General features: G+C 47.0%; 1 protein-coding gene across 4 annotated transcripts; it reads right to left on the reverse strand.

Moving 5' to 3' along the window:
* Positions 1-226: 226 nt before the first annotated feature.
* On the reverse strand, positions 227-12,470 carry FAM219B (family with sequence similarity 219 member B). Of its 4 annotated transcripts, none has more exons than XM_048867080.2 (6): positions 12,358-12,468; positions 8,722-8,821; positions 6,799-6,889; positions 5,465-5,542; positions 4,728-4,776; positions 227-3,791 (listed from the first exon to the last, which is right to left on the reverse strand). In XM_048867080.2, the coding sequence occupies exons 1-6, from the start codon at positions 12,427-12,429 to the stop codon at positions 3,633-3,635; spliced, it is 549 nt and encodes a 182-aa protein (XP_048723037.1). In that variant the 5' UTR covers positions 12,430-12,468; the 3' UTR covers positions 227-3,632. The 4 variants fall into 4 exon arrangements, with proteins under 4 accessions (XP_048723037.1, XP_048723038.1, XP_074989061.1 ...); XM_048867081.2 differs by having other exon boundaries at positions 227-3,788; positions 12,358-12,467; XM_075132960.1 differs by lacking the exon at positions 5,465-5,542 and having other exon boundaries at positions 12,358-12,470.
* Between the last annotated feature and the right edge of the window lie 830 nt (positions 12,471-13,300).

Consider the following 13,300-nt stretch of genomic DNA (forward strand, 5'->3'; position numbering starts at 1 on the left):
AAGGTGCCACAAGTACTCCTTTTCTTTTTGCGAATACAGACTAACACGGCTGTTACTCTGAAACCTGTCCTTGCTTATAGTACTTCATGCCAGTCATAAATAGCTTCCAGGAGACCTAACCCTGGCTGAATTCTGCCCAGTTCTCTATTAAAAATCAAACCAGGAACTCTTTCAGTTGCACCAAGAACTGTGTGTGATTGTTCCCAACTATAGCAAGACACACTGCTTGTGTAACACAAGATCAAGTTTATTATAAACAAAACACTTCCCTTGACCAGGAATATACAAAACTTTGTCATAGTTCTCTATAGCAATACTTAAGACGTTAGATTTCTTTATAAGCTGGTTGTCCTCTGCATCTCACAGCAGGACTGTTTAAGGCAGCTTTTTAACTTCATGTCAGATAGATTCCCCCTTGTCTTCTGTCCTTGCCCCAAACCCACACATATAATCTGCTCACAACTTAACCTAGAGATTCTGAACTAAAGACTGCTTCATAGCCACAACTCTCTTGTATTGTCTTGGTAGTTGAACAAGTACCATTAAAGCAAGTTAGACTAGAACAGATTAACTTTTAGCTAAAACAGCTCCCTGCAATTGACTGGGAGAGTATTTTCCACAGCAAAAGGATCTGTAATTCAGGCCCTGAGATTTAGGAGGAAAGGGCACAGCATCATATTCCAACTCCCTGTTTTAACAAGTGAAAGGCAAGCAGCCAAACCTTTCAGGCCACTACTAATGTGAGTGTACCTGTGCTGATGGAGAAGTAAAGCCTCCCTAACCTCTTCACTGCTGTCAACCACACATGGACCTTAGTTGCAACATACAGCCCTAAGTAAGGCAGCACACTTGGTGTGGCCCACGTTTTTAGAGGTGATGTGAAATCCAAGCTCATTTGTTCAACTGCTGGGGTCAGGAAAGTGCCACTGAAAGCAGCCAGCGTCAGCCAACTTCTAGGCCCAGCCCATACAGGTACTTACAGAACAACCCTCTCCTCAAGGAGGAGATATAAACAGAATGGGCTCAAGTGCACTCGTCTGGGACCATCCAGCTGAAAAAAGGTCACAAGGAGAGAGAACTCAAGACACTTCATATATATAAATTTAATCAGCTTCAGCCGGCAGAGACAGGAGCCTCAACAACAGGTGGTGATATGTGCCATCTGAGATTTTAGCATCAAAACATCCTGTCTTTGAGGCCCCTATTACATCCAGGAGTCATTCTGACGCTGTAGGGTGTGAAGGTTTGTCATCCAAGCCAGCATGCCCTCTAGGCTGCAGCATTAGTGTCAGACTATGCTCAGTTCCGCAAGATCTACATGATGACCAAAACGTGGAAATTGCTCCCTTCTCTGGCCGTGACACCACATTCTGGACAAGAATACTCAATCACTTCACACAGCTGAATACTAATGAAGACAGTGTAAGGGACAGGGCTAGGACAGCGGTGGTACAGAGACTACACTCCAGAGCTCAAAGCCTCACTGCCATCTGACTAGCAGAAAAAAACAAACAACATTTAAATATTAACCAAACAGCCCTTCAAGCACTTCCATAGCATCATAATCTCTGCATAAAACAATCCACTACAAACAATTACTGTTAGTGTGCATAGTAAGCCCATGGCAGGGAAGTCACAGTTTTGTTTGCTATTCCTGTCCTGGAGGGCAAAGAATTCAATGGAATTGAAATTAATGCTGAGCATTGTGGGAGGAGGCTCATAATCTTCAAGCTACATTGATGCAGGTTGTTTTTTTGAAAGAATTAAATTTCCTTCATTTTTAGGACAAAGACCAAATCCATCTTTATGAATTTTGTCCTCTTGGAGGAAGTCAGTTCCTTGTATCATAATGTTCTAGGAGATCACATCAGCACAACATATTTCAGGACTGTTTCAACAGCCCACCAAATTTGGGATTGGCTCACCAAAAAAAACCAACCAAACAAAAAAACCACACTCATGAAGGGAAGCAATCCTGATTGTATGCCATGATGCACAGATTCACAGTCAGCAGCATGAGTAAGAGCAGCACAAGACTCCATCCTGATTTTGTATTTTTGTAACTAAAAGGTTATCAGCCAAATTCACACTAAAACTTCTCACTCTTAAATTCAGACCTTCCATGGCAGAGTAAACCCCGAGTAAAACTGCTATGACCTAGTCAGAAGCCCCTAAACCCCACTAATAACAGAAATTGACATGTCCTGCAAGAGATGTTAGTAGTATTTCTATATAATACCATGTGCCACTGGTCCAGTCAGACAACTAGAAACCAGTCACCTGATTAATCAGATCAAATGCATGGAATGTAGAGCGCTCTCAGCAGGCAACATGGCAATCTTTAGCAGAGAGCCTCTCAAATAAAGCAGCTCAAGACCCTGCCTACACCTGCCTTAACCCTCATCTCCACCACACCCAGTCACTTCACAGTGCCTGGCATGGTACTCAAAAGGAGCAGCAAGCTTTGGTTTTGATCACTATGTATAGATTTAGTTCAAAGCAAACCCAGAGCAATTATAGATGCATTACGTCCATTAATTTAACTAGACACTTATTAGGCAGCCCTCCTCCTCCTCCATTAACCTCTGCTGTTTCCCAGAGGAATTCCATCTCAGCTGGCCTACCTCAACCTCTCTGCCCCAGAGGGGGCCCCCCAGACTTCAAGCCAGGACTAGTGAATACACAAAATAAAATAAATAAATAAATGCAGAGAGTTTGTTAGGTCACCTCTACAGAAGTGAGGATTAAAGGCCAGAGCCTGAGGTTGCTTATGAGATACACTCAAAGTGTAGTGCCTTGGTAGTAATGCTACCATCCAGGATCTCACAGCAGCTCTAACCAAGCCCCTAGACAAAGGTTTTTTGTTTTTGTTTTTTAAATAAAGGACAGTCAATGCTTTAGTTATATAATAAAAACAACCAGTTAAAGAGATGAACCCCAAAGAATAAAAGCAAACCATTTGAGATCCCACAGGATTAATAGAACGTGTGGGAAAACTGGATCAAAGCATTCAAGAGCCTTTCAAGTAGCTTGTTTCAACATGGAAATACAAGTTCCTTCTCTGCTTACCTGCTAGATCCTGAGTTCAGAGTCTATAAGGACATGGCAACCACCCAAGGCAGCACCAGATCCCAAACCCCAGCCTTGGAAGATGAGGAACAGGAATGATTGTTTGCAGACACTCAAGTGCCTTCATTTGCATTTCTCCAGCTTGTTAGATTACTGACTTGAGACCTTTGCTGTTCTCCTTTACAAACAGCTTTGGAGTTCTCCTTTAAGAGTGGAAGTACCCACATGTTCTCTTCTCCCTCCTCCCCTAGCCAGCATGAAGCATCTTTCCATGCTCCAACAGTGCATGAGGTGACCAGTTGCATCCAGGCGACCTGAACAGCTACACATAATATCTATATATTATATCACTATATGTAACAAAAAGTAGCTTTGGGATAATCAACTGTTGCTGCTCAACTTGAGCAGGTGCCAATAACTGCAGCAGTGGCAGCGTCCAGTTCTCCAGTCACTGAGCCCACTTCAGTTTCTGTCAATGTTCAGTGCTGAATGCAGTTGCCTCTATCAGGCATGCTAATGTCCTAAGAAACAAGGTAGAAAGTGCTGGCCCAGTTGAGCAGTGCCTACTGGATTGTGCAGGAGAGAGACTCTCCGAAGCAACAGGGACAAGGTGACGAGGCAACGGGCTTTGGGGGAATGAGATCTAGGTCCTCATCGTCCGGGATCTCATCTAGGTGGTACCCGTCCTGTAGAAGCTGACGGCTCAAATCCTGGTTCACCTGCTGAGTGAGCAACAGAAGAGATAAGAACTCCTGAAGCAAGTCAGTCAGTTGGGAACACTGAAGCCCTCCACTGCTCCAGCCCCAACGAAAAGATGTTCCCTGTACTATCTGATGTCTATCATACCCTCTTGTGGTTGGGGTTGTAGTTTGCAAGTTAATTTCACTTGCATTCTTATTACACACACACACACCCCCCTCTCTCAGGAGCCAAGCAATCAAGATGGGCCTGGTTAGAGGGATGAAAGGAGGAGAGGGTTGATTTAAACTGAAAGAAACTTTTAAAACTAAGATCAAGTCTTAGCAAAAAAAAAAAAAAAAATACTGATTTAAACTCAAAGAGCCCCAAGTTCCCTGCATTGCTCCTGATTCCCAGCTCCCACCCAGCAGCCTCCCACAGAGAAAGCAACACCAGCTGAGCAGAGAAGGTGCACATTTGAGGAGAGAGCTTTAACTCTTGGATTGCAGACACTGATGAACACCCCACAGATCAGTGTTAGGGTTGCCACTCAAAGCCCTTTACAAAGCTAAGGTTGGGACAAACTGCTTCAGGGTCTGGAAAGAGACAGGGTTTACATACCCTAATAGGAGATAAATAGGAATTTTTAGCAGTATCAAATAAAACTGTAGTCGATTTGTTTTGGGGTTGGGGGAGGAGAATTAAGCATCCCCTTGCAGCTTTGGCCACCAGAACGGTATTATGCTATGGCAGGAGAATCGGAAATTTGAAACTGACCAGTCTAGTTAACTGTCCAAGCTCAGCAAAGTCCACAAACAGCTTTAGAGGAGTAAACTAAATTATACTCCACATACTGAACTCTTCGCTATCAAATATATGGCAACTGGACAAAGGGGATAGTTGGGGTGGGGCAGACTGAGAATGGATCCATGTGAATCATACGGCATGTGAGATACAACAAAACAAAACTCTGGACTTGCCTCTGCAGAGGAGTAACCGGAGGAACATCTTGACTCCAGCTCCCCATCACTAAGAGAGGAATGCAACAGTCAGGTAAGCAAGAGAATGTGTGAAGCGCATCAACTGCTGCATCAGTGGGGTGTGCATGGAGTCTGGTAGAGTATACGACTTCCTCCCCCGCCCAGCAAGCAAATAAGGGCATCTGAAGTGAAGGAGCTGATGTCAGCTCCTGGGGATTGAGTGGGGAATGGCTCTTTACATTTGCACTGCTAATGAGCGTTTCAGCAGGGACCTCAGTGTCAGCATAGTCCTGCTGAAACACTCATTAGCAGCGCAAATGTAAAGGGGTCCTGCATCACCCTCTCCAACAGGTGCCCACGAGAGCCTAAATTACAGGTCAGCAAGGCATCAGCCTCACAAAGATCGGAATAGAATTTGCAACTCAGGTTGTTAACAGGTCCAGCTCCCTTGGGGTTGTACTGCTGGAGGCAAGCAGATCAGTCACAAAGGTGACTAATCAGCCATTCCCTTTACTTTACAGCCCCAGGTCAGCTCCCTTAATGTAAGTGGACTTCTCTCCCTTCAAAAAGGAATCTCCATATAAACAGAGGCTGGCACAGCTAAGTCAGTTAGTAACTTGTGTTTTGAACAAAGTGTTGCTATGCAGGGGCTCAGATCCACCAAGCAGGCATCACTCAGTACCCCTGAGTACACCTACCTCAAAGCACCAAGCCACTGACACACACAAAGCTCTCACCTGTCTGAATCAAGGGACACCAGGTTCTCATCCGCTGTCTGGCTGAGAGCAGCATAGCCCTTGTTAAACTTCACTGACCTGGAGAGAGGTGCACAAATGAGCCTGCAACAGACATCTAGATGGGGAAGGGTGATCACAGATCTGACTGTCTTCCAGGCTAAGAACACAGGATAGGAGGTACAACAGTAGACACTAGAGATGTCCTCTCTCACTTTACTGCCTAGGTCAGGGGTAGTCAATAGTTGGACCACGTGCCAAATCTGGACCACCAGATATTTATGAATGGATCCTGAAATCTATTTATTTATTATCATTATTTTTTATTATTTTCTCTGGAGTCTGGACCTTGAGCAAGAAAGTTGGACCGTAACAAAAAATAATTGACTAACCCTGGCCTAAGTATTGCTAATCTGAAGAAGGAAGACTCTCACAGCCACAATGGGCTAGAGCAGCTGGAAATTAACTCCAACTCCAGGTGCTGCAATAAATTTAGCTGATTAATTCCTCAAAGCCACACTATCCTCCTGACTGAGAGGAGAAATACATATCTTGTTAAAAGGATTTAGTGTTTGTGAATGTACCGGATTGACAGCTCTAGGGCAGCATTTCCCAACTGTTGGCAACTCCTCATTCAAAGTCAACAATTTTCACGGCCTGCTTTTTTACTCTTCCATTTACAATACATGGATCAATGCTAACAAATTATAAGCCGATATAATGTGCGTGTTGTGTTATAAGAGGCTAACAGGAAGGATAAGGGTATGCAGGGAGAGGGGGAAGTGACATTTTCTTTGCTTAAGATTGTAATCAAGTTTTCAATACTTTGTGACTCCTCTGATTGATTTTTGTGATCCCCATGGGGATTGCAACCCACCAGTTGAGTTGTTCTAGAGAGTGATGTCCTCTGTTTAGCCACAGAACAGTTACACCATAGGCAGCAGCATCACAAGCTTCCTTATGCTGCCCCTTGCCAGTGAGCCTCATGCCTGACCAGGAGGGAGCACCTCTAGGAGCAAGAAGGCAATTCAGGCAGTCATTTGCCTCTTGGCTGGGGCTGTCAACAAGGGGGTGGGGAGAGGAAGGGATGGGGCAGCACCCAATTAGTGTGAACAGTGATCAGTGGTTTGTGATGTGAACACACACTGGGAACTGACAGGAGACACTAACTCATTTCACATATACTGCTGACCTATCAGTCACTATACACCTGAATTAAAACGAGTGACCTAGAGGTCAAAGACCCCATATCCTGCTCCTAATCCTCTGAGCCATCCAGTCTCTCAGACGTATTTGAAAATACAGCTTGTCAACAGTGAAAAGAAATGGGCTCAAACCTCTTTGCTGCTGGCTTTGGTTGCTGTAGAACAGTTGCCCCCAAGATGCCTTTCCTCCGCAGCACCGCCTTTGCCATTTCTCGATGCCTCTCTGAAACCCAAACAAGGATACTTACAACTCCGAACCCAACTGACCCATACTCCTGGGGCAAGTTGTCATAAGTCATCGCTAACAAGAGTGCAGCTGCTTTACAATGCCTTTCACATGCAATATATGGTACAGAAACTCAATTCCAACATGTCTATTCTTATCACTTTGATTGAAAGAGACATATGATTTTGTTATCCATGTGGTCAGACGCACACTGCGGTGTTTTCCATTTGTTTATTTAAAAGTCCCCTTTTCCCTGCCAGTCACATATGCTTTGGTGCCGAACAATATTAAACACATGACTTGTTGACTAATGCCAACATTAGAAGTAGATTAATAGCAGTTGATACATGTCACCCTCAGAAATATCCCCCACCTCTGCAAAAGCCTGGGGAAACAGATTTGCCTTCAGGGTTTAATATATAGCCTGAGAAAACGTCAGACCAGGGTGAGTGAGTGGTGGTGAAGCAAGTTCCAGAGTCAAGAGCCTTCACCAAGCATTCCCCATCTCCAGTCCCCACATGGTCAAATCTAGGGATGTCAGCAAAAGTACCTCAGCTGACTTCTGTTGCATGGGCAGTAGATAGGGCTCAGCTAGCCAGGACCCAACCTGTGTAAGGTTTTGGCAATCAAACACAATACTTTGAACTGCAGCCAAAAAGCAAGCAAGGAGCAGTCTGGAGAATTAGCACCATGAGCTCCCTGCAACTCAAGCTGCCCAGCAATCAGGCATTTACATTCTCCACCATCTGTAACTCCTAGGTGCATATGGCAGTTACCTAGCCTGGAAGTTACAAAGGACAACCCTAGAAAGACCCACATCAGAGAAATGGTGGCAGTCGCTTAGCCAGATGGACATGAAAGGCACTTTTGGCCACAGATGTTTCTGAATTTTTAGACAGCAATTGGGTTCAAAGCCCCCAGATTTGAAGCCTTATGGACAAATGGTGGGTGAAACTACCACAAGAATTTCAAAATGCTTCGCCTATATTAAGGGCAGTCAGCTTTGATTTTATCTTATGTGGAAGTCTTGAGCTATTCCATCCCATTCAAATTATGATCCCTTCCTTAGTAATCCAATGGCAATATTCTCTAGCCAGTTATGACAGAATTATGCAGTACTACTTGCCTAGAGCAATCCAAGTTGATCGTGCTAAAAGATAAAAGTTCTCTTTGTTTTAATACAAATGGTTTAATCTGATCAAAACTTCTGGCACTAAACAGAAGATCTAGCTGACCAGTTTTTCTAATTAAAGGGAAAGATCTAGGCTTTAACTTCTGATTTAAGGAGAACATTCCTTAATTTTTTTCCATCTATTACCAAGCAGTGCAATGCATAATTTGAACTCCCTCAGTGCAAGGTTTACAACGCGAGGGACCCATCAAGTCTCTGCAGTGGGCTACTCATGTGCTTTTCTTTTAAGACATATTTTGAGCTGGCACTGGGAAAGAGCTAGACAGAGGCCTGGAGACAGAAGGCTTCAGTCACAAAACAGGCATGGGACAGGCAGTGCTAGGTTCTGCCATGCTATCCACCAATGGATTGTCACCTGTCCCAAGCACAACCACCTCCAACAGAGGCAGGCTCCATGACCCATTCAGTCCCTGGCCTCTCTGCTAAAACTGTCATTAACCATAGCAACTGCAATGATAAAAACCACAAAATGTTTACTAAACCTGGATTAAATTTCAATTCAACTAATTTTACACAGATGGTACAGTTTACAGTCACTACTAACCTGGGCTGAGTTGAACCATTACCCTCCCCTGACCCTCAGATGGGAACTTGCTAGGGAGATGGGGACTCTGTGACAGACCAGGTCATTACTTACGCAGTTTGGCATGAATGGAGGAAGCTTTGGTCATGATGTATGGGCCCCTTTTTTCCACTACATCACTCTCCCTGTTTGTCCTCTTGTTCTCCATCTGAGCCTGCAGGAGAGATAACAAGCAAGAGCAGAGCAGGTCAGCCAGCATCACTAAGATACAGATGCTGTTCAAGGTGTCTGCAGTTATTTTCAGTATTTCTAGGGCACCCATTGCTGTAACAACATACTCAATGACCACAGCAACCTCTCGCCACAGCAATTCAAGAGAGCTGAAAGGGGGAAACCTTACTCTCTTCCAGGCCCTGTGCGTGCTGTGAAACTGGAAAGATGGGAGAAGTGTGGGAAATGAGATTTTTGGGAGGGGATTGGAGATGTTAAATTAAAGACAACTCATATGGCTGTGATAATAAGCTTCCCTGTAAATCTGTCTTCACCCAAAAATATAGAAAAAGGGATTTCACAATTGCACTGTTGCCAACCCAACCATTCAAAAATCATGAGATTTTTTTAAATCTAATGATTTTTAAAGCCAATTTGAGGTTTTGGCTTTTTTAGCCTTTTCAAGCTTATCCCCACCCTGATAAGAAAGCTAAGCTTGTAGATCATTTAAAAAACAAAAGTGAGATTCTCATGTACTCTTATGACTCCAGTACCAGGACCTTAAGGAAAAACACCAAATATTGTGAGATTTGTGACAAAAATCGTTACAGAGTTCTCAACAAAAAGAAAACTTCGCAAAAATAACTTAATAAAAAACAAGTAGAGAAACACTTGGAAAATGTGATACTTATAAATCAGCCAATCCAGATGATACATATCCTAGCATATTAAAGGACCCAGTAGGGCCATTCTTATGGACTGACTAATGCAGGGGTTCTCAACCTTTTTCTCTTTGAGGCCCCCCTCAACGTGCTATAAAACTCCAGGGCCCAGTGCGGGCAGAGGGGCCTTGGGCGTAGGCCTAGTTGGACTTCTATTTTGGGTGAGGAGGGGCCAGCTGGGCTCGAGCCACCTCTGCATCGCAGGGTCCAGGGAGGTAACACCACCTCCACCCCCTGACTCACCTCAGCAGGCCAACCAGCTGGGGGGGGTTGCAGGGGGGCACACACAACCCAAAAATTACAACTCAAAAGCAGAGGGCTTAGCTCAAAAAGTTTGAGAACAGCTTAGGGTGCAAGGCAGGGGTACTAGGGGCTGTGTGCACATAGAGGGTAGCTGTGGGTGCAGGGAGGGGGGGTGGCTAGGGGCTGCGTGCTGGCAGGGGATAGTTCAGGGTGCAGGTAGGGTGTAGCTCAGGGTGTACGGAGAGGGGTTGTCATAAATATAAAGGGAAGGGTAAACCCCTTTGAAATCCCTCCTGGCCAGGGGAAAGCTCCTCTCACCTGTAAAGGGTTAAGAAGCTAAAGGTAACCTCACTGGCACCTGACCAAAATGACCAATGAGAAGACAAGATACTTTCAAAAGCTGGGAGGAGGGAGAGAAACAAAGGGTCTGTGTGTCTGTCTATAGTCTGTCTTTGTCGGGGATAAACCAGGAATGGAGTCTTAGAACTTTTAGTAAGTAATCTAGCTAGGTATGTGTTAGATTATGATTTCTTTAAATGGCTGAGAAAAGAATTGTGCTGAATAGAATAACTATTTCTGTCTGTGTATCTTTTTTGTAACTTAAGGTTTTGCCTAGAGGGGTTCTCTATGTTTTTGAATCTAATTACCCTGTAAGATATCTACCATCCTGATTTTACAGGGGGGATTTCTTTATTTCTATTTACTTCTATTTTTATTAAAAGTCTTCTTGTAAGAAAACTGAATGCTTTTTCATTGTTCTCAGATCCAAGGGTTTGGGTCTGTGGTCACCTATGCAAATTGGTGAGGCTTTTTATCCAACATTTCCCAGGAAAGGGGGGGTGCAAGTGTTGGGAGGATTGTTCATTGTTCTTAAGATCCAAGGGTCTGGGTCTGTAGTCACCTAGGCAAATTGGTGAGGCTTTTTACCAAACCTTGTCCAGGAAGTGGGGTGCAAGGTTTTGGGAAGTATTTTGGGGGGAAAGACGCGTCCAAACAGCTCTTCCCCAGTAACCAGTATTAGTTTGGTGGTGGTAGCGGCCAGTCCAAGGACAGCGGGTGGAATATTTTGTACCTTGGGGAAGTTTTGACCTAAGCTGGTAAAGATAAGCTTAGGAGGTTTTTCATGCAGGTCCCTACATCTGTACCCTAGAGTTCAGAGTGGGGGAGGAACCTTGACAGGGGTATTAGAGGCTATATACTGGGAGGACTCCCCGCTGGTCCCTGTTCCCGGAGGGGTCTGCCAGCTACGGAGCAGAGTCTCCCCACCCAGTGAACTCTTACTGGACTGACTCCCTCTGGAGTCAGTGGTGTGGAGCTTCTCCCAGGACTGCTATGCTCTTGTGCTGCAGTTCTTTTTTGGGGAAAATGCCCTCCATGTCCCCAAGTCTTCCCATGGGCTCAGGGCTTCTGCCCCACAGGAAGCACCAGGGCTCGGGGCTCCGGCATTCAGCCCTGCACCTCCCGGCTTTACCCCACAGGGGGTGCTGGGAATTGGGGCTTCAGCACCCCAACTCCAGCCCCCCGGGGGCTGCCGGAGATTGGGGTTTCAGCCCCACGCCTCCCAGCTTCAGCCCCCCAGGGGGCACTGGGGATTTGGGCTTCAGCTGTGGGGCCCCACAGCCCCTTGAAAGGGCTCACGGATCCCCAGGAGGCTGCAGACCCCCAGTTGAGAACCACTGGACTAATTAATAAAAACATACAGTAACTATGAGTTTTGGTAAGGAGATAACACTAATTCTTGATGTAACTGTGGTTTTTGATGCTAGCTCTGCAAACACACACCTGAATATCTTTATGCATGTGAACAGGCTTGGGAGAAACTGTTTTTTTAAAATAAATGTTGATGGATAATATTGATAGATATTTTAAAGCATTCCCTGCCCCCAATTTTCATCTATTTACATTTTCACCATTGTTGGCAATTATTGGGGGAGGTCAGACAATTATTTAGTGACAGTAGCGAATGAGATTAAAAAACTAAAGCTCTAGAACTTAAATATACCAAGCAACTATTCTTAAACCCAGCTCTTGTTCTTGAGCGGTATTTTCCCTACTTTGCCTAGGGGTAAGTTTCGATTATTATTGATTAAAGCATTTGTAAGTGAACTTGACGTTTACGGACAAGTCTAATCTCTCCAGGCCTACGGGGAGACCGAGCCCCGCTCAGCGAATGACACCAGCCGCAGCACAAATAAAGCCCCGCAAACAGCCAGTAGCTCCATTAGCGCCCCAGCCACGTCCGAGCGGGAGGAGCCGAGGACCGGGGGCGGGCGGGCGGCGCCGGCCGAACGCAGCTGCGCCGGGCGGACCCCGCTCCCGAGGGGAGACGCGAGCCCGTGACGCCCACGAGTGACCCACGCGGCTGCCTGGGCGCGGGCCCGGCTCTGCTCGCAGCCGCGGCGCCTCGGGTCAGCGCGGGGCGGGAAGCGGAGCCGGGCGCGACTAGGCGCCCGAGCCCCGGCCGCTCGGGGAGGCGCCGCCCCGTGGGGTCGGCGGCGGGGTCGGCAGGGGTGGTGGCAGGGGCGCCCCCCGGGCGGACACTCCCCTCAGACTCCCCAGGGCCGCAGCACCTCACCGTCCCGGCGCTGGCTCCAGGCTGGATCCCGGGAGCCCTCTTCGCGCCACCGCCGCCATCCCCCGTCGCCATAATTGTCGGTGCCGGAGCCCCACCCCCTCATTTGCATACCCAGGGGTCATGAATAATTAACCAGCCGCCGTCTCGCCGATCAACCTTGACGTACGGAACCGAAAGCGAGGCGACCTATTTGTTTGCACGGCGGAGTCCCGCCCCCTCAAACCGATGTCTATTGGCTGCTGTGGGACAAACAAGCCAATCCCAGATGACCAATCCCTTTCACCCGGAAATAGAGGAACGTTCTCATCTCCCCTTCTCGAAAGCCGGGGGCGGGGGAAGATCCCAGACTATCTTCTTGGTGCTGCGGTCTCTATGGTGCGTCTCCCATGCCTTTCCCGGGCTGGGACACGTGCGTTCCTCCTACGAGGCAGCAGGTGGCGCTGCAGGCCCTGGCTCTGGCTGGCTCCTCCCCACCCCTCCCTCGGGGCTGCACGTGGGGGAAGTGAGGAGGGGCCGGGCAGTTCGCACGTGGGGGCGCTACAGCTGGCTCCTGGCTGCTGCTTGGGGGGTAACTAACCCAGCCAGGAACAGCTGGGTGCGGGGCGCCAGTGGGGCGGGGGCATTCTGCACGAGGCAGGGCGTCAGGGTTGAAGGGGTGTCGGCACAGCAGAGAGGGACCAGCAAACGGTGAACTGCCAGGCTCCTCGCCTCTCAGCTTTTCCTGTCCTGGGCTGCTCTTCACGCCCCCTTATGCAGCTGCGAGTGAGGGCAGGCTGGGACTTGAATTTCTCATGTAAACAAAATGCAGAAAAGGTTCTTCTCTATACATTATAAAGTAGCACCAAAAAAGGGGGGGGAGGGGTCCTTTCATAGTTTCAGATCCTCATTACTCTGCTCCATCCATCTCTAATGGGACCACCCTCTCCTGGGGTATAGATACACT

The sequence above is a fragment of the Caretta caretta genome, chromosome 10, assembly GCF_965140235.1.
Source record: "Caretta caretta isolate rCarCar2 chromosome 10, rCarCar1.hap1, whole genome shotgun sequence".
In the NCBI taxonomy this organism is placed as follows: Eukaryota; Metazoa; Chordata; order Testudines; family Cheloniidae; genus Caretta; species Caretta caretta.